Source organism: Anas acuta, chromosome 17 (genome assembly GCF_963932015.1).
Source record: "Anas acuta chromosome 17, bAnaAcu1.1, whole genome shotgun sequence".
Taxonomy (NCBI): Eukaryota; Metazoa; Chordata; class Aves; order Anseriformes; family Anatidae; genus Anas; species Anas acuta.
In genome coordinates this window covers 10733226-10751032 of record NC_088995.1, presented here as the reverse complement: position 1 = coordinate 10751032, position 17807 = coordinate 10733226, and the positions used below count along the sequence as shown (strand labels likewise).

The following is a 17807-nucleotide window of genomic DNA, read 5'->3' as shown; positions in this document are numbered from 1 at the left end:
AGTTTATGGTTTAGAACAACAATTAAAGCAACTTAAGGTCAGTAGAGGTGCTTTTAACATTAAAAGCATTAATTGTGCAATACTAAGTCCAGTCTCTACCTCCGGTTGCTTCTCTCCCCTGCATCTAGTTGAATGAGCAGTCCCTTTAGGATAATAGCAAGCTCCATTCTCTTTCTGAGTTCTAATGATCTCTATCTCCTTCTGTACGTTAGAAACTTTTCAATAACATCAGCCAGTGCTTAAAATTAAAGTTTTATAACTCCTTTTGCAGCGATTAAAACTACTTACCTGACTGGGATAACTACAATGCCCTTTGAATAAAGGATCAGGTGTATCAGTGGGTCTCAGAAACAAATTTACAGGTTGTACATTTCTTTCCGTATAAATCTCATGCATGCCTTAGTGGCTCATGGTAGGAAGTGATCTGTGTGGATTTTTTTTGTGAAGGCTGAGGATTATAGTTGCAGTGGTTGCAAATAAAGAACAAGAAGGTTGTATTTGGCAAACACTGATTTATTTATTTTTGGTAACTAACGTGGACATTTGTTGTGTGCGAATATGCTGCCTTTGTATATTTTCAGCTGTGTAGACTGTAAATTTGCACTTTGTTTGAACAAGGACAGCCATATCTTAAATAGGTGTGTTCGCTGGTTTTGGCTGCCCTTACCTCAATTCAATACAGGGAAGGCACAGCAAGGTGGGTGCCATTCATTCTAACCCTACAAAGGATTCAAACAGCGTCTAACATCCAGGATGGTTGCTGAGGTGGAAAGGGGAGGAAAGCTCAGAGTTCTGGACTTGTTTAGGATGTCCAGCAAATTACTCTGGTGTTAGAAGTTAGACCCAGCTCTCCTGACCATCAGTCTCTTTCTTACCTTTATTCCAACTGATTCTGTGCAAGGTGGACTTCTGTGATGCACTTGGATTTCAGCCTTAGGTTTTCAGTCATCTTTGACAAATCCTTATTTATGTAGATGAATTCAGTATGCTCGTGTGAGCATCAGCTCTGTCATGGAAGTGCAGTGGATCTTCTCAGACTTGCTGAAAAGTGTCTGCGGTGTCTTTCTGCCCAGGCCTTGAATGCCTTTAATTAGAGTTTTGGTTTGTCGCAGAATTAACGGCATTAATGAAGCTCAGTGTTTCCTACTAAATGTATTCCAGCTCTATCATAATTGCTTTGCTAAGTGACCAAAATGAAAGCAATCTGTTTGATGACTTGCAGTTCCTGTCATCATTTCATTGCTAGCCAAACAAATACAGTGCTGTAGTCCCATTGCTGCTGAATGCTCAGCTACACTTTAATTTTCAAGTTACTACAAATAAATTATTTGAAAGTGTAAATAGGTTGTTCCAAATGATGTTAGTGATATTAAAAGATTTGATGACAGCTGAAATCTCCATACTGACTCAGGGGCACAGAATGTTTAAATGTGTTTTTTCCCCCCCCCTCTTTCTTTCTCTTGGGACCATTGCTTTTTACAGGGGCTACGATGACCCCATCGAGACAGAGATGGTTGAAGAAAGGATCCCTTACCTTCATGGTGGCTACGCAGCACCGCTGGCACAGCCGGAGAGAGGAAGCATGGCCAGCATTGACCGCCTGGGGAAGCGCTCCCCCTCGATCGACAGCATTCGCAAAGACCCCAGGTGGAGGGACCCCGACCTCCCCGAAGTCATCGCCATGCTCAGCCACCCTATTGATCCAGTCAAGTCTAACGCCGCAGCCTACTTGCAGCACCTGTGCTATGAGAATGACAAAATCAAAAAGGACGTGAGGCACCTTAAAGGGATACCCATCTTGGTGGGCCTGCTCGACCATCCGAAGCCAGAGGTCCATCGTAAGGCCTGCGGGGCTCTCCGAAACATCTCCTACGGGAAGGATAATGAAAACAAGGTGGCTATAAAGAACTGTGACGGCATCCCCGCTTTGATCAGACTTCTGCGAAAAACAAATGACATGGAAGTCAGAGAGCTGATTACAGGTCAGTGTCTGAATTTTCTTTAATATATTATTCTTTAGAGGAGTCCTTTCAGTTTCAGGAACAAGAATTTCTGGAGACTAGAAGATTGAATTTAGATCACTGGCTGCAGCTGTTTCTTAGGCTGCTCAGTGTTTGTGGTATGAGAAAGCCTAAGGCAAACGTGCCCTTTAGGAGGAAATCCAAATCATCTGTATATGTTGCACACACTGGTTTTCGTGAGTGCTGAGAGATAGATGGTGCTTCTTGGATGTAGTGTGCAACTGCATGTGGTTGAGTTACTGAAGCTGAAATGAGTTATAGCAACTCCACTGACAGGTAATTTGTACTGTGCCTGCCCTCAGTGTGTTATAATCATGAGGTAAGATATGCTAATCTAAAACTTTCCTTGTTAATCTCTCATAAAGCGATCCCGCTGCCATGTCCCAACTCCTTTATATTGATAGAACAGTCAGGCTCCTCAGGAGCGCTTCCTACCCTGGTGCCGGGGCGTCTGAGGCTGTACATAAATTGCAGCACTCCTGGAGCTGGGGGTTGGGAAATGCAAAGAATTTAAGGAGCCTGCTGCAAGATGTTCTGGTGGACACGTGGATTGTCCCTTACAATCGGAAAAGGGAGAATTACATTTTGAAGATACTGAGCTCTTGCACACTTTCCAGGGATTTTTCAATCACTTAGAACTCCATTATTCAACCTATTTTTATTTGAACTTAGTCTTGGACATCATCCAAAAGGAGTAGTAAAGTATATGCCAAGTTTCAAAGTTCAGCCACTAAGTGGAAGAGGGTGGAAAAGTATGTCAGCTCCTAAACTAAGGAGAAAATATATTGTTCTTCAGTCTCTCGTAGCTCATGAGGAGTGAAATGGATTTCCCTGGTTCCTCTCAGAAGCAGCAGGGGAAAAAACAGGGGAACTGTGGTGGATTTCAGTGCCAGAATAAAAAAAAATTTGGAGAGTTTTTTGTATGCAGAATTGGGTCTAGGACTGAAACGTTTTAGCTACCTTATCAGTGTAGGACTGTCCAAGCAGACTCTATTACAATGTGGATTAAGCCATTTGAAGTAAACATCATAATTCTATAATCGCCTCAAAAGTATGGCAGCTGTCCAGGTTTTTACTGGTAATCAAAATTCTCTGAGATGAACGGTGGCTTGGGGTGTTCCGACCGTTCTTCCCCCCACCATTATAGCATATTGAGAATACTGGGTCTAAATACACAATATAGAAACCAGATATTTTTTTCCAGTCCTTTTCCAGACAGCTGCTAGAGGAGAGCTCTGTGTAGCGTGTTTTGGTTTTGCCTTGATTGCTGTGTGTGCTTGGTCTCCTAGCGTGGAAGCTCTGTAGGTAGTATTTATGTTCCATTTGTTGCACTCATTTAGTATGATGGCTGACTTGATTTTATTTTTTAAATAAAGAGTTTCTGTTTATCTACTGTTCTAGTTTACTCAAAACTCATTTCTGGAGTGCTGAGAAGGAATAAATTTATTTCTGTGGATTCAAGAAAGGAGAAACCAGTCTGTAATTTACTCTGAAGGAATATCATTATAATGCTAAATGGTAATCAGTCACTTTTGAGATGGCAAAAACAAACTGGATGTTTTCCCTTTTCACTCTAAATGGTGATTGCTTTGATTTCCAGTTGATTAATTAGATTTACAGTTCAAATAAATTTTATTTGACAGTACCTCCTGCTAATTAAATATAGTATTTTTGTTCCACTTCATTTTATGCTATTTAAAGATCTTTATTTCTTTTTACTGAGAAACACCAGGAATACTGAGGGCATTAACCTAAACAGATGTCCAGCAACAGATGATATGCGTTTAATCTCCACCTAACTAGGAATGATTTCATTCCACTTCTAAAACGACATCACTAGATCCGGTGTGAGACACTGAAGCATCAGAATAGAAGAGAAGAGTATTCCAACAATGCCTGTGTGGCTGATGCTGGTGTACTTTGCAGCCAGTGTTCAAAGCTTCAGCTGATAATGTGGAATTGTTCACTCAGAAATATGATCCACAGGACAGCAGAGAGAGAAACTCAAGAGCCAACTTAAAGGCAAAGAGAGCATTCAGCCAGGGCTGCTACAAAAAAGATGGTGTTTTGCAGCCTCAAAAATTCAGGTGACAATTCTGGCATTCTCGTGGTAGAAATCTTGACTTCCTACCAGGGAACTTTTCCTAGGTGATAAGCCAAAGATCACCTTTGCCATGAAAGTTTTTCCTTCTGTCTAGCATGAAATCTCTGGGGACTTCTGCAGCCATGCAAAAAAAAAAAAAAAAAAAAATCTTTTTCAGATCAAAATGGAAGAAAAGGCAACTGCATACAGGGGTTGCTTGTTTATTTCTTCTAAAAGGCTACACGCTGAGGTTTGGTATAAGGCATTGCCTTTCCTGTGCTTTGCTATTTCTGTAATTCAGCACTGGCTGTTTTTTGAAGGCTGGATAGTCGTAATCAGCTGGTTATCCCAGATGTGGATGGCTGATGAAATAATCCTGCTTTCCTAAGAGATTTAAATAATTTAGATGCCTGAATTCTAGAGCGCTTCCAGTCTTGAAGTTTTGCTTCTCTGGGTGTGGGGCACTGCCTGCCTGCAGGACAGGAGCTACATGGGAGTATCAAAGAAGCCCCATCATTTGCAGCTGGGGAGGGTGCTTTCTGGCAGAAGTGTGCATTGTTCTCTCATTTGTGAGAGTCCTTGGCTGTAGTACAGCTCCAGGACCTCTCATTAACTTAGTGATCTGACACAGCAGCCGCAGCTGTCCAGGGCAGGATGAGCCCAGCCAGCCAGCTGGGCCTGGTCAGTGGGTTAATGGAGTGGGGAAAAAAGGCACAGCAACATGTGGAAAATGCAGAAGAAATAGATGCAGCTGCATGGAAGCATGAGGAAGGAATTGGATGTGTGAAGTCCATTGCTGAATGCGTGATCATGAATAGCATGTCAGAAGTGTGTTCACTTGAATGTTGCCCAGAATATACTTTTTTTGGAGAACATAAGTTAAATGCAATTTTGGAAGCAGGCTGAATATACTGATAGAGCACTGCTGCCAGGGTAAGCAAGTCTGTAGCTTTTTTTCCCCTTTCAGGTAATGCAGTTTTTAGTGGAATTGAGAACCTCTGGGTTAATGTCACAGCTGTTTCACCAGCCGGTCTTGATATAACTGCAAATGGCACTAAACTATGATGTACATCAGGCTAATACAAATTTGTGAGGCATGTAAAAAATACCTTCAAAACTCAAGATACAATCATAAGGTATCACAGATCTTCCTTTTCTTGCTTTTGTAATGTGTGGAGTTACAAAATGGCTCCATCAACTGCACTGAGGGAAGCTTGATTTAACTGTCAGTGTCCATAAGTAAATCACAAGTAGCATTGTGACGAGAAATATTCCACAGAGTTCTCCGTTGTATCCCTCTCTAATCTGGGACTATAGTGCTGAACTCTCAGTGGATCATTTTCTTGATAAATGGAGGGAAATGAGGATTAAGCTGATAAGGAACGAAATCTGTTCTGATTGGGAAAGCTGCAAGAGTTTTTTATCTTGAGTGATAAGGGTTTTTTGTGGAGCAAATGTTCCTATCAGATATGCAAGACCAAAATTCTATTACATTCTTTGAAAAGCAATCAGAAGTTGGTAACATTAATGAATAATTTTGTTCTTTGTGGGAAAGTTGAAAGTAATTTTGTTGTTTAACGACATTGCACAGATTTTAAGTGGTGCAGAACGTGATTTTCCTGCTGCTGTATATTGCCAAACTGATTTTAATTGAAAAATGATTGACCTTCAAAATGCTCTGCGGAGAATGTATTTTGATCTAAGACTATAATAGAATCTTTCTGATTGATCAGCTCACTCAGAATTCACAACTGCTGGGCATTCATGTATGCTAAGATGCTGTCAGCTGATCCAGCACCATCTTCTCATTGAAGTACTGTGCTGTCTTGAACTTTCGGATTACATTTTCTATGAGAAGGCTTGTCAGAAGAATGTCCCTCTTCCAAGTGTGTTCTGCAACACTGTAGTTCATATGGAGGTTCTGATCTTGACCATCATTCAACTCCAAGAAGCCCAGCTCCACTCTTTGGGACTTGGAATGGTGCAAACAAGTCTATATGTGTCCAGTAAATATGTACAGGACCACCGTACAACAAGAAGTCCTTGGTAAATGTAATGCAGAGTGCTTTTTTCCCAAACGCTGGAAGATTTAGAATGGACCAGACACGAAGAGTTAAACAGCTTCAGGATCTAATTTTGTGGTGACATTGGATTTTTGCAAGTAAGCAAGCACAGCAGGAAAAGATGTGCCTTGGATTTTGGAAGGTAATAGCATCATTGTGCTCTGGCAGAATTCCTTCAGAGATCTTCTTTACAGAATTAGCTCCAAGGAGGCGGAGATTTAGAAAATTATGGCTGTGGCCCTAATCGCTTTTAATATGACATAAATTGTATAGCTGTTTATAGCTTATAGTGATTTTGATATATTTGTATGATAATCAGTACTTCTGAAATAAAAATATGTAGCTATTGTCCCTGCTTAACATGCTGAAAGAGTAAGGTAATGATTACAGTTAGAACTATGTAAGTACATTGCAAGTAGTGCTTATGAATAAAATAAAGAGTTGATCATGATTGTGATCATCTTCTGAAAAGCAATAGCTCTTTGTCAAGTCCTAAAATTCATTCAACCTCTGGTCAAAAAGGCAAATACTTGTGAAAGTGTATGGAAAATTTAGATAACTTCATTTCCCTTATGCTGCTGTTAGCGACTTAATTTCTCTTGAGTGCTATTCATTTGAATAGAGTAAAATTAGAGTTTTAAAAACGGTGTTTCTAGCTTGTTGGATCATTAGTGTGTGATGCTAATAGAGGCAGGGAGTGATTTTTACAAGATGAATGTCAAATTTACAGGGATTTTTTTACTCAGATTTCCCTACACTGTTGAAACCTACAATCTGATAAGAATTTTTTTTTTCACTTTTTTTTTTTGGCGTGTATATGGCTGGCATGTCTATAGTTCTACCATGTGTTTCGTTTCCTCAAGAGCTGAAAGGATGCTGGGATTTAGATCTCTTTGTTTTGTAACTTCGAATAATAAAAACGTATTGTTGCTTTTTATTATCTTTATCTCCTATTATGGACTACTTTCCCCATAAAGTCGAGCTTGAATCTGATTTTTTTTTTTCTTTCTCTCTGCCTCTGGAACCACAGGACTCCATCATCACTGTTTATCTTGGGCTATCTGTCTGTGAAATGCTGCTGTGCATTTCTCTTCAGTGAATGCTGCTCAGCAGCCAAATTCCTTTGGTTTTCCCCATGCGTCAAGGGGGACATTATAAATACAAGCGCTTTGACATTTTTTGAATATTTTGAAGAGCTTTCTGCTGTATATTTTTCATAAGAAGACACTTTTTATTCTTAGTTTGTTAGTGTTTCCTATGAAACATTTGAGAGGTGGGTGAGAAACTGAAAAGCTTGCAAACTGTTCTTTGTTTCTTTGGAGGAGATGGAGGAAAGGCATTCTGTTTAACGTCAATCCCCGCTGTCTCGTAGCCACTCGAGGGCACGGAGACTGACAGTCAAAATGTGTTTGCTTCTGAATGGTTTATTGCATAAATTGTATTCAGTCTTTTATTAGAAATTCAGGATGAGTATGTACAGGAGATCCTTTTGTTAGGCGCGGGCATCGGTGAGGTTCACTTGCGTGGTGTAGATTGACAGGATCGCAATGCTTCAGTTCTGCAACCTGGGGAGAATACTAAGCCCAGCTGGATTTAGTCTCTTGAAATAACTACTGCTGAGTGAGAACATAGAACAGAGGGAGTTTGGGGAAGATGATTTTGTTTTTGCATATTTGGGTTGAAGGTTGAATCTAGATGCAAATCTTTAAGTCTGAAAAGGCAAAAGATTTGAGCATTGGAAAACTTTTGGGTAGTTCTTTAATATTTAGAGCTCTTGGAAATTTTGTAGGTATTTTTGTCTTTTTAAGTATTTATTTGCCTGATTGTTCTTAAGCACTGAAATTCGCCTTTGTAGTTCCCTAGCACAGACAGCACATTTTGTCAGTCCTCCAGGAACGAGGAAAAGGCAGAATCTCATTTCAGATGCAGAAGAAACATGTAAGAGCTACTTCCTGAAATGCACATACAAAGGGCTGTCAGATTTTAAAACTTAACTTTCCCACATACAGATGACTTTTAATCTTGACACTGTTTCCAGTAGAAATATCTTCCATTTCAAAAGGACAGAAATGCAGGCTCCTTACAAACACCATGTGAGGTTCCTCAGTTTCTCTTTTCCTGCTTTTTTTTTTTTTTTTTTTTTTTTTTTTTTTTTTTTTTTTTTTTTTTTTTTTGCTTCATCCATGTTCCCGTGGAGGAGCCCTGACTTACACTGTATAATTTCTGGGATTTATCCGTGTAGTTCAGTGCTGGATGTTCTGATTTTGCATCTGAATTTCAGAAGTACTGAGCCAGCAGTGCATTTAGGGATCTAATCGTAGTAGTTATTTCTATGTCAGTGAGTCTGATATGCTTAAGGAATTGGTGTACAGTGACTAAAGAAAGACTGTCTAGTGAAGTATTTAAAATTAATCTGATAACTTACATGTCAGGCTTTATAGCCTTATTATAAATATTGACTTAAATTTGTTTCTTATACCAATTTGTTATGAAAATTAAAGACATTCTTCCACAACAAAACAGGACCAATTAGTGTTTCCAGCTTAGTTTTGTTTGTTTATTTTTATTGGCTGTCATGTTTCACAATGACAAAGGGTAATTATTATAAAGGTACAAAGAAAACTAATTCATACTTCACCTATACTATCTTGCTGGAAAGCGTAAAAAAAGTTATGATAAATTGCAACATATCTACAAATGGCAAGGTTAAAAAACAAACAAACATGGCATTCATTCTGTTGTCTGCCTCTGAAATTCTGTAGTCTCCAAAGTCTGAGCAGACGCCTGGCTTTTGTAAAGCCCACTGGGAATCAGAGACAGCCCAGTGTTAGACTTCCGAGGCTCTGCTAAGCACCAGCCTTTGAGGTTATCGTGTAAGTGCCACTCACTGCTCACATGCAGATAAAATTCCTTTTTGTACATGGTACTTGCCATGACCCTATACGGATAATGCTCTGATATTAAAATAGGACATTGGGCATTTGACGCTTCCAACTTGCAGCTGTGAGAGATCGGGTGCTAGGAGAGTTCCCACGGAGCAGCAGTGGTGCTCTCCTGCCCGCCGGTGCCTTGCGGTGGCTGGCAGGGCTCAGCGAGGCAATGGGCTTGTTACACCATTCGACAAAAGTCACAGATACAACGTCATTTTCCAGTCACTTTTGAAGTTTGAAAATTGTAGGTTTTAAAACTTGGAGTGGTTGAAAGGGACTGAAACAGAAGTTTGCACCTTTGTTTTTCTTTTGTGTTTTGTTTCAGATATGGCTAAGAGGCAGATATCTCCAACTTGCCCTGTAACATGCACAAATTCATGTAGAAAAGATTTCCTTTGACTTCTGGGGAAATCTAGCTTTTCCAATCAGTCTATCTGAAATTTTGTGCATCCTCACACTTCTCCTTAGAGGTCAAAAATCTGCATTTAGCTCCCTCCGAGTGTAGTTACCCACTGTTCTTAAACCTTACAAGGCTGGGCCTATGTAGAAATTCTCCGTTTCAGTCCAAACTTCAAAAGCAGTAACTACCAGACAGTGTTACAGGTCTGATGGAAAGTTGTATTGTGTATCTAAGACCAGGTATTTTTACAGTTGTGAGGCTGTTCTATTGTTTTGATACTTGACATCTGTCTATTTTAGCTTACAAGTGAGGTAAAAATGGAAAGACTTGAGGAGGAGTCCTGGTTTGCAGCTTCTTCAAGGAACCGTATGCTTATGACACCAGGTGATTTGAACACAGATATTGTCTGTGACAGCAAAATGTGAAAGTAAATAACAGAGAAGTCTTGTGTGAAATACTGTCTGGTGCAGAGGATAAGCATAAGATCAATAATCCTTCATAAATTCAGCCCTGGTTTTAAGGCTTGCTTAATATACTCATCTGCTTCACTGGATGAATTCTGCTTTTTGAGATGTAGCTGGACTTAATAGTGTAACAACAACACATTTGTATATAGTAGAAATATCCTGTTAATCTCCACATCATATGTATGTACTCTGTTGTACAACTTGATGACTTCAACATTATCCATATCTTGATAACAGTGATTCTGTGTCTTTGGAAATGCTTCCATTGCAGCAACTGTGGAGCTTTCCCTGGGCTACCTGTGTAGTCCGGCCTCTCATCAAGGGATCACTTAGTTTTGTGATTTAGCCTTCTCGTGATCCTATTTAATCAAAAAATAGTTGTTATCCTCTTGTTATTTGTTTAATTATCCTTGTTTCTCCTGAAGGCACCCTGTGGAACTTGTCTTCCTACGAGCCCCTGAAGATGGTCATCATCAACCACGGCCTGCAGACGCTCACCAACGAGGTGATCATACCCCACTCGGGCTGGGAGAGCGAGCCCAACGAGGACTCGAAGCCTCGCGATGCCGAGTGGACGACTGTCTTCAAGAACACTTCTGGTTGTTTACGGTAAGGCAGAGCTGGGAAATATTCCTCAGGTGTTCACCACACCCTGTGTTAAGGATTTTCTTAATTCTTTTGATTTAAAATCACGTATCATATACCTTCTGTTTTTGCAAAGAGATCCCCGTTTCAGTGGCCACGATAGCAATGCTGGAGTTGCTTAGTGTGCCACAGTTTCTTGTTGTAGAACCTTGTTGGTGTAGGTCTGTCCAGTGAGGTCTGTATGAAGAGTCGGTGATTTAGGCAGGTTTTGCGGAGTGGCTCTCTGTAGTGAGGTGTGCAATGGGGAGTGATCCAGTTAAGAGGTTAACTGCCAAACTGAGCACAGAATAAGTATCTTCCAATGCAACCTGTGCCATAAGTACCACAAATCATGCTTTCATTTATCTATTGTGCTGTGATTAGTGGGATGTTTCTATAAATTTTGAGTATGTTCTTTGCTTCCCCCAATGGTGCTGTTTTTATTTATTTTAAAAGCATGTTTTGAAACAGTTCCCTTTCTGTTCTTGGGCTTCCTGCTATCAAAAAAGCATTTTTTGCAGGTGCTAGGAAACTGATTTCATGGAAATATATCTAGCCTGAAACATGCGTCCCATTTTAGCCACAGATGCTTTTGTGGAAGTTACTGAGATGCTCCTATTTTAAGTTCAAGTGGCTGAGGACCTATGGGAAATCGGTTAAGAACCTGAACTACTGAACAATTCTAATATTACTGGTATTTGCTGAAAAGGATTTTTTTCTGGTTAGAAATGGTATTTGAATTTCTGAGGGCACCTCAAGAGTCAGATGATAGGTGCTAGAAGCTGGGGTCAGGTAGAGTCAGAAAAACCCGAAGAACCATGTGCTCTTAATACTGACTCTTTCACTTTTCTTGTCTCTGAGATAAAATAGTGGAGGTGTCCTGTTAGATTCTCCAGCTTCATGAAGAAGTCAATTAGTTTGAATGAAGCTAATAAATATTTGGCATTGTTCCTTCTGTTGCTCTGAAGTATACTTCTGTCAAACTTCTACTGATTAATGCTTCTTCTGAAGTTGGTTCATTTCTGTTCCTTGGGCTTGTGGTCTCTAAATTGCAATAACTATTCCCTTGAGTAACATCACAAATGAAGGAAGTAATGAAAACTGTTCTGAAAGGGCCCATTACTGAAATTATTTGCAGTCCCACTGGAGACTAAGGTCCTTTAAGTAGGCTCCAGACATCATAGGTTTTTCCTTACTAGTGTCTCATTTTCTAATGGTGTTCCACAAGAGGAAATTAGTCGTGCTGGGGGATAAAAGGTTTATCTGAATGAATGTGAGATTCTCCAAGAAGTGTAGACAATAAATTGATCATTAGTAGACTAACCTAATCCGCATCATAAATTTTTATTAGTCTGTACAGTGCCCTAATCCACTCAAACTTCTAAATTCCAGGAAACTTTTTAATGAAGAAAGGCATTGACTTTACAGGACATGAAAATAGCACATACCACTCGGCCATTTTATTTTCCAAAGGCTAGTGAAGAGGGATGCAGAGAACAGCAGTACTGAGATACGCTAGTTAGAGAATTCCACTTTGGATAATTCAAGTGTCCTGCTTTTAAAAAGTCACTTCAAAAGCATCGAGACAGCAGTTAGAGAACAGTGACTGCTTCTGTTGTTGAGAGGGAAGATGTATTTCAGTCCATAGTCGCTGTTGTCTTAGTCACAGGGGACTAAGCACCTTGCACAAAATTTGGAGCTTCATTCAGTCAGGTGTGGGGCAAGGTGATTTCATGCCTGAAAGTGGCTGCTTAAGGTAAATGGTAATGTGTTGGCAGATCAGCAGGAAAAGGTAATCTGTAAAAGGTATTTTACTGGTGTATCTGCTATGCTGAGGAGGGAGCAACCCCTTGTGTAGGGAGGGGGAGAGTTGCCTTGCTGTCTCCTCTGCAACAGAAAGTGAGTTAAAACAAGTCTAGGACAGCAGAGATGCAGAAGTATGAGAGATACAAGCTGCCCTTAGTGTTGCAAGGTAGGTGATACTACATATCTTTTGCAGAGCATTTGCAGGTCTAGGGATAAAAAAGAACACATCAAAAGTAATTATCTTTATTTCTGTTGGAAATATTTTTCTGCTGTTTGTTGAAATCCTCTGCAGCTCATCCTTAAAAGCACCCTTCAGATAAGACAGTTAATGCCAGTAGAGAAGAAATGTTTGCAGCCATCTGTCTAACAGACATCAGTGTTTAAAAAATCCTTTGCCTACTCTTCTCTTTTTCACACAGTAGCAGGTCCCAGAAATTCAATTTTCCATGAATGGAGCTTACTGCAAACTACAAACTGTGTACCAATTTGATATTTAATTGGGAGGTTAGTCCTCTTGATGATGTGCCAGCCTCCTTTGTCCCCTTTGGAATCAATCCGAAAATATGTGCTACGTTGTCTTCAAAGATGCTGTCAGTTCTTCTCGAAATTCAGACTTTTCAGATGTTTTTGCAGTTTGGATATCCAAGCACAAGAAAGGCATTACACATGCAGGACTGCTTTCATTTCAGTATCTTTTTTTCAGTAATTTTGATGAAGTTTATCAACAAATGTGGGCGAGTTGGTTTCAAACTCGTTGATTCACAGCATGAACTGCTGCTTAATTACTTGTTGTTTTGTTGTGTGTTTTTTTTTTTTTTACACTGCTTTCTGATCTTTACTTTGTTCTTAATCTAGGTCTCTTCTTTGATAATATGGAGTCTTGAGAACACTTATTTTAAAATAATTGAAAACGAGGATTTTTTCCAAAAAAAACCCACTAATTTGTCCTTCTTCATAGAATCTTGATTTATCCCATTTTCCTTTCCAGTCATAGTTTGTCTACAATACCTTGATGAATGGATCTGCAAAGCCCATAATCACTTTACTTCTTAAATTTTTCATGTGTCTTGTGATAGATGATAGGTTGCATGTAATTTTATAAAAAGAGATATTTTATATTCTGTTGAAGCTGTTAAGAGAAATAAGTAGGTAGGAAATTTGGAAGGAAACAATAAAGGAAAAACAAATGAACAAATGAACAAAAAACCTCACAGATTAATTTATGGAAATCAAGTGGATTTTGGTTTTAGAAAAGTAGGACTAGGGAAGAAGTAAGAAAGGTATTTGATGGAAAAATCATGAAGTATTCACAGGTGTTCCTTTATCTTACTCGGAATACAAGTTTCATGTCTTTGTATTTTATTCTTTTAGGTATGCAGAGAATATCTCTTTGATTACTGTCTTTTTATCTTTAAGCCCCTAAATCCCTATTGGGGTTTGCAATCCAGAAGCATTCACTTTTTAATTGTAGTCTCCACCAATTTAATATAATGATCTGGTGCATTTTTAACGAGATCATTTTGTGATCCTTCCTAGAACTCTGCCCAAGACAGTAAGGTGCTTTAGGATGAGAGAATGAGATGAATTGCTTGCGAGAGTGCCAGAGCTGAGGCTAACTCATTGCCATCCAGGTCTGGTTTCTCCCAAGGTGCTTCTTCCTGCTTCAGCGTGGGAGTGCTGCTCCGTGGGTCAGAGAGCACTGCTGCAGTCACATCACCATTTTTGTTTTCTGTGTAGATATCCACCATGATTCTCAGTTTTCCAGAAGCAGCAAGGATTAATGGTTTAAAAATTAAATTCATTCTGAGCTTAATTGCAGTTTTCTGCCTAATTACTTTTAATTCTCTCTTGGATTTTTTCACTTTTTAGAGGGCAGAGTAGAACTTAGTTTCTAAATTGCCAACTTTTTAGCCCGATTCCTGTTCTAAACTGACCTGCTGTCAAAAAATGTTAAATGAATTAATTTGCATAGTAAACAGATGCAAAGTGCCCCTTTTTTCCAGGGTACCATCTGTACTTGCAGCGTTTCTTGACAATTCTCCAAGTATACAGAAATTCACATTCACAAATAGCCACAAGGTTCAGAGACCTGGCCGTGGGTGTACAAACACAAACAAACTGCACCCACTTGACTTCTACTAAAAACATGCATCCTTCAGATCGAAATTGCACGTAACAGCTTGTCCAACATCAGCTACCGAGAAGAGAAGGGATGACCTGGTGGCTAAAGCTGTGACAAGGGACTTGAGAAGCATGGATTTAATTACTGTTCTGCTACTGTTCTGACATAACTTCAGGCAAGATTAACTGTGTAAATCTTTCTGAGGTCTAATTTTTAATAGCCCCTCTTCCCTCTGATTTGGATGAGATTTGGATTCCTAAGTTCCTGAGTGGATCTGGAATTCAGTCAGTCGTCTTCACTTCTCCTGTCTTGATATTTGCACCTCTGTCGTACCTCCCCATGAAGATGGTAAATGCCAGTAGTTCAAGTACTGTGCAGTGGTTGGCCCAAGCAACAACAACTGGGAATCGATCCCTCTTGTAGGTATAAATTAAGAGTGCTGTCCTGTAAAATCAAAACCTGAGAGTTATGGGAAGTGTGAGGCAATGTTTGATGACATGAGATAAGGACTCAGTAGATTCAGAGCCAAAACAAATATATCTTACTAGGGTGGGAGATGATGTGTAAGTGTGTGCAGGCTCCTGTTACTTTTATTTTACTTCAGAGGAAATTGGACCACAGAAGCTTGATAGTAAATCATTAATAAGCAGGATGTGCCAAATAGAGTTTTTATATGAGCATGTTTTAAACCTTTTTTTTGAAGAGGACGGAGAGCATCAGTGTACGTGCACATACATCTTGTCCTGCAGATCTAATTTACTGTGCTTCTGTCATATTTAAGCAGCAGTGCTTAATGGCAATGGGCTCATTCCTCAAGCTGTAACTTCTTTATGTGTTTGCAAATAGATGTGTGCACACATACCTCCAATACACGCTGGAGCATGTGTGTGCACCTGTAAGACGCAGAGGTACATAGGGTTTGTCAAACCAAGTCTGTGGTCTTGTGTTGAGAGAAGAGTTCTCCCTTTGTACCTGGGAGAGGGCTGAATAGGTCTTGGTGACAGCGGTGTTCCCGTTTCTTTCTTCCCATCTCTGGATCATCCCTGCAGTCCCTCCTGGATTTTTTGGAAAATTTACAGGGATCATGAATAGAAAGTGGGCTTGGACTTGGGCTGTTCGTGTTTCTGTGTTGCGTAATATTTCCTAGTAGACACCTAAGAGGAAGAATGCTATAAATAGAAGCTTATTAGTTGTTATTACTTATTCAAAACTGTTACCTTAGTTGGGTGGGGAATGAGAATCCCTTTATATTGCATTCTATTCTCCTTAAAGTCGCCATGCCTCCAGTCCATGCCTCCATCCTCTGTGGGATCTAGTAGTGCTGGGCTTTGGTGTTGCTGGTGCTGTTTGAAGGCCTCCAGCATCCTGGCTGCAAGGCTTGGGGCTTGGTTCCCCTCGTGCCTCTGCGTGCTGAATCTGAGGTAAGAAAGGCCATGTCAAAAGCAGATGGTTATGCCCTTCTTTCTTCTTAATGATTAATGTGTAGCTTTCCTCTGAAGAAAAGTGCCTGGGAATGAGAGCTTTCGAAGTGAATTACCTTCAAGCTCTACCCACATTTAAATCCTGCTGCCGTGATGCAGGGCATGGTGACAGTCACATAATATTTGTCCTACCTGCACTCTCATCTACTTGAGGTAGCCTCGATCTGCAAGTGACTGAAGAAAGAAGGCACCTAAGTGCGAATCCTCGGCCTGGAAGCACGGCCTGGGTATGAGCAGGGCGCAGGAGGTGAAGCTCAGGTGATGCCACCAGAGTGGCACCCACCGAGCTGCCCTGGCTGTCAGGGGAACTTTGCTGACTGCAGCAGGGCAGGACCGAGAAGGTACTAGATGGGAGTTTACAAGAGCTGGCTTTTATTTTACCTTTGGAACAGCAGCAAATTAGTAACTGAGCTTACCTAGTAGAGCATTTTTACGGAGCCCTGTCATGCTGCAGAAAGGGTCTTGTTGGAGCAGCTGTGTTTCCTCCCCACCCTCAGAAAGATTGTTTGACAAAATCATTTGGCTGACGTTTCCTTTTAACTAGCGTGCCTGCCTCTCATAGTTCAAGTAGTCCTTCTTTATGCCTTCATATAGCAGTCATTTAACCAACAAGGCCTGCACAGGACTTGGTACAGAGCTCACCCCCACCCGGAGCAGATGAGGGCAGATGTTGCCTCGTCTCTGTTCACCCACCCGCCGTGCCTGGAGCTGCTGCACGGGTGTCTTCTTCACACGTGGGTACAGCCTCTGGGAGGCCGCTGCTCCAGAAGCTGGAGCTGACGATCCTGTTTGTGTTTTGTTGTGTCATAGGCACTTTTGAACTGGACTTTCAGCAAAATAGTTTTAGAAAGATAAAAACAGAGCAAAAATTTGCCTGTGAGTCTTGATTTTGCAGCACAGAGGAGGGAGAAGCTTATCTGCCCAACCCAGACTGGAAAAAAACAACTCAAATTAAAAACCCACACCTCTCAATACAGAGGAGTGAGTGAAGGCAGTTTCTTAATTAGCTTACTGAAACTGTGCAGGATCACAGCATATGGCTGTCCTGGGGCTTATATGATGAGCAGAGCGTTTAATTCGTGCTAGTAAGGAGCCGTTAGGGTTCTTCCTGACAGTTCCTGATGTTTAGCTTGTAATATAAATAAATTATGCATAGATTTTAGCAGCAGAGACATAACCTAGTTACATGCAACCTTAATGCTTTACAATCAAATCTGAAGTATAAGTGTAAAGTTGTGCGCTCGCTTATTGCCTTCTGTCATTCCTTAGGAAAAAATGTAGGTCCCTTCCCCCCGGGCTATCAGTGAAGGCAATCGACAAAACCGTCTGTTGCTGTGGTAGGGTGAGGAGTGAGATCGAAACAAAGCACGCTGCGTGTAATGGGCATAGTTTGCTTTGGAAGGCACGTGAGCTGTGATCCTTTATTAGATAACTACTACCTTATTTTTGTATCTTTGAGATTCTTTTCACATTGCTGCAAGAATATGTGATAAAGCAGGCAGAGCCTCTCAGCCTTTCCTCCAAGCAAAGACTGAAATAATTTGAGAGCGAAGTAGCTGCTGGGTATTGTGGAATTCTTGTCTGTTGCATTTCTGCATGGCTTTGTGTTATAGGAGAGCAAACTAAGGCCCTCCAAGTAGGTCATGCAGGAGGTAACCAGTCAGCGTTTTACTAAAAAGGCATTACATGGTATTTTGGATGTACAAAGCCACAAAGAACAATGGATGGAATTCACGTCTGTATCTTGTTAAACTTTGCTGCTGGCTGTTGAGCCCTGGCTTATTGCAGGGGGATCTTAGAAACAATCCTG

General features: G+C 40.5%; 1 protein-coding gene across 21 annotated transcripts in view; it reads left to right on the top strand.

The window, feature by feature from the left end:
* ARVCF (ARVCF delta catenin family member) overlaps positions 1-17807 on the top strand; it is a 270629-nt gene that overhangs the window by 195088 nt on the left and 57734 nt on the right. For all 21 annotated transcript variants that reach the window (XM_068701183.1, XM_068701187.1, XM_068701180.1 and 18 more), the window contains 2 exons: positions 1483-1982; positions 10390-10573. In XM_068701183.1, coding sequence (XP_068557284.1) covers positions 1483-1982; positions 10390-10573 — 684 coding nt within the window. The remainder of the gene's footprint in view (positions 1-1482; positions 1983-10389; positions 10574-17807) is intronic.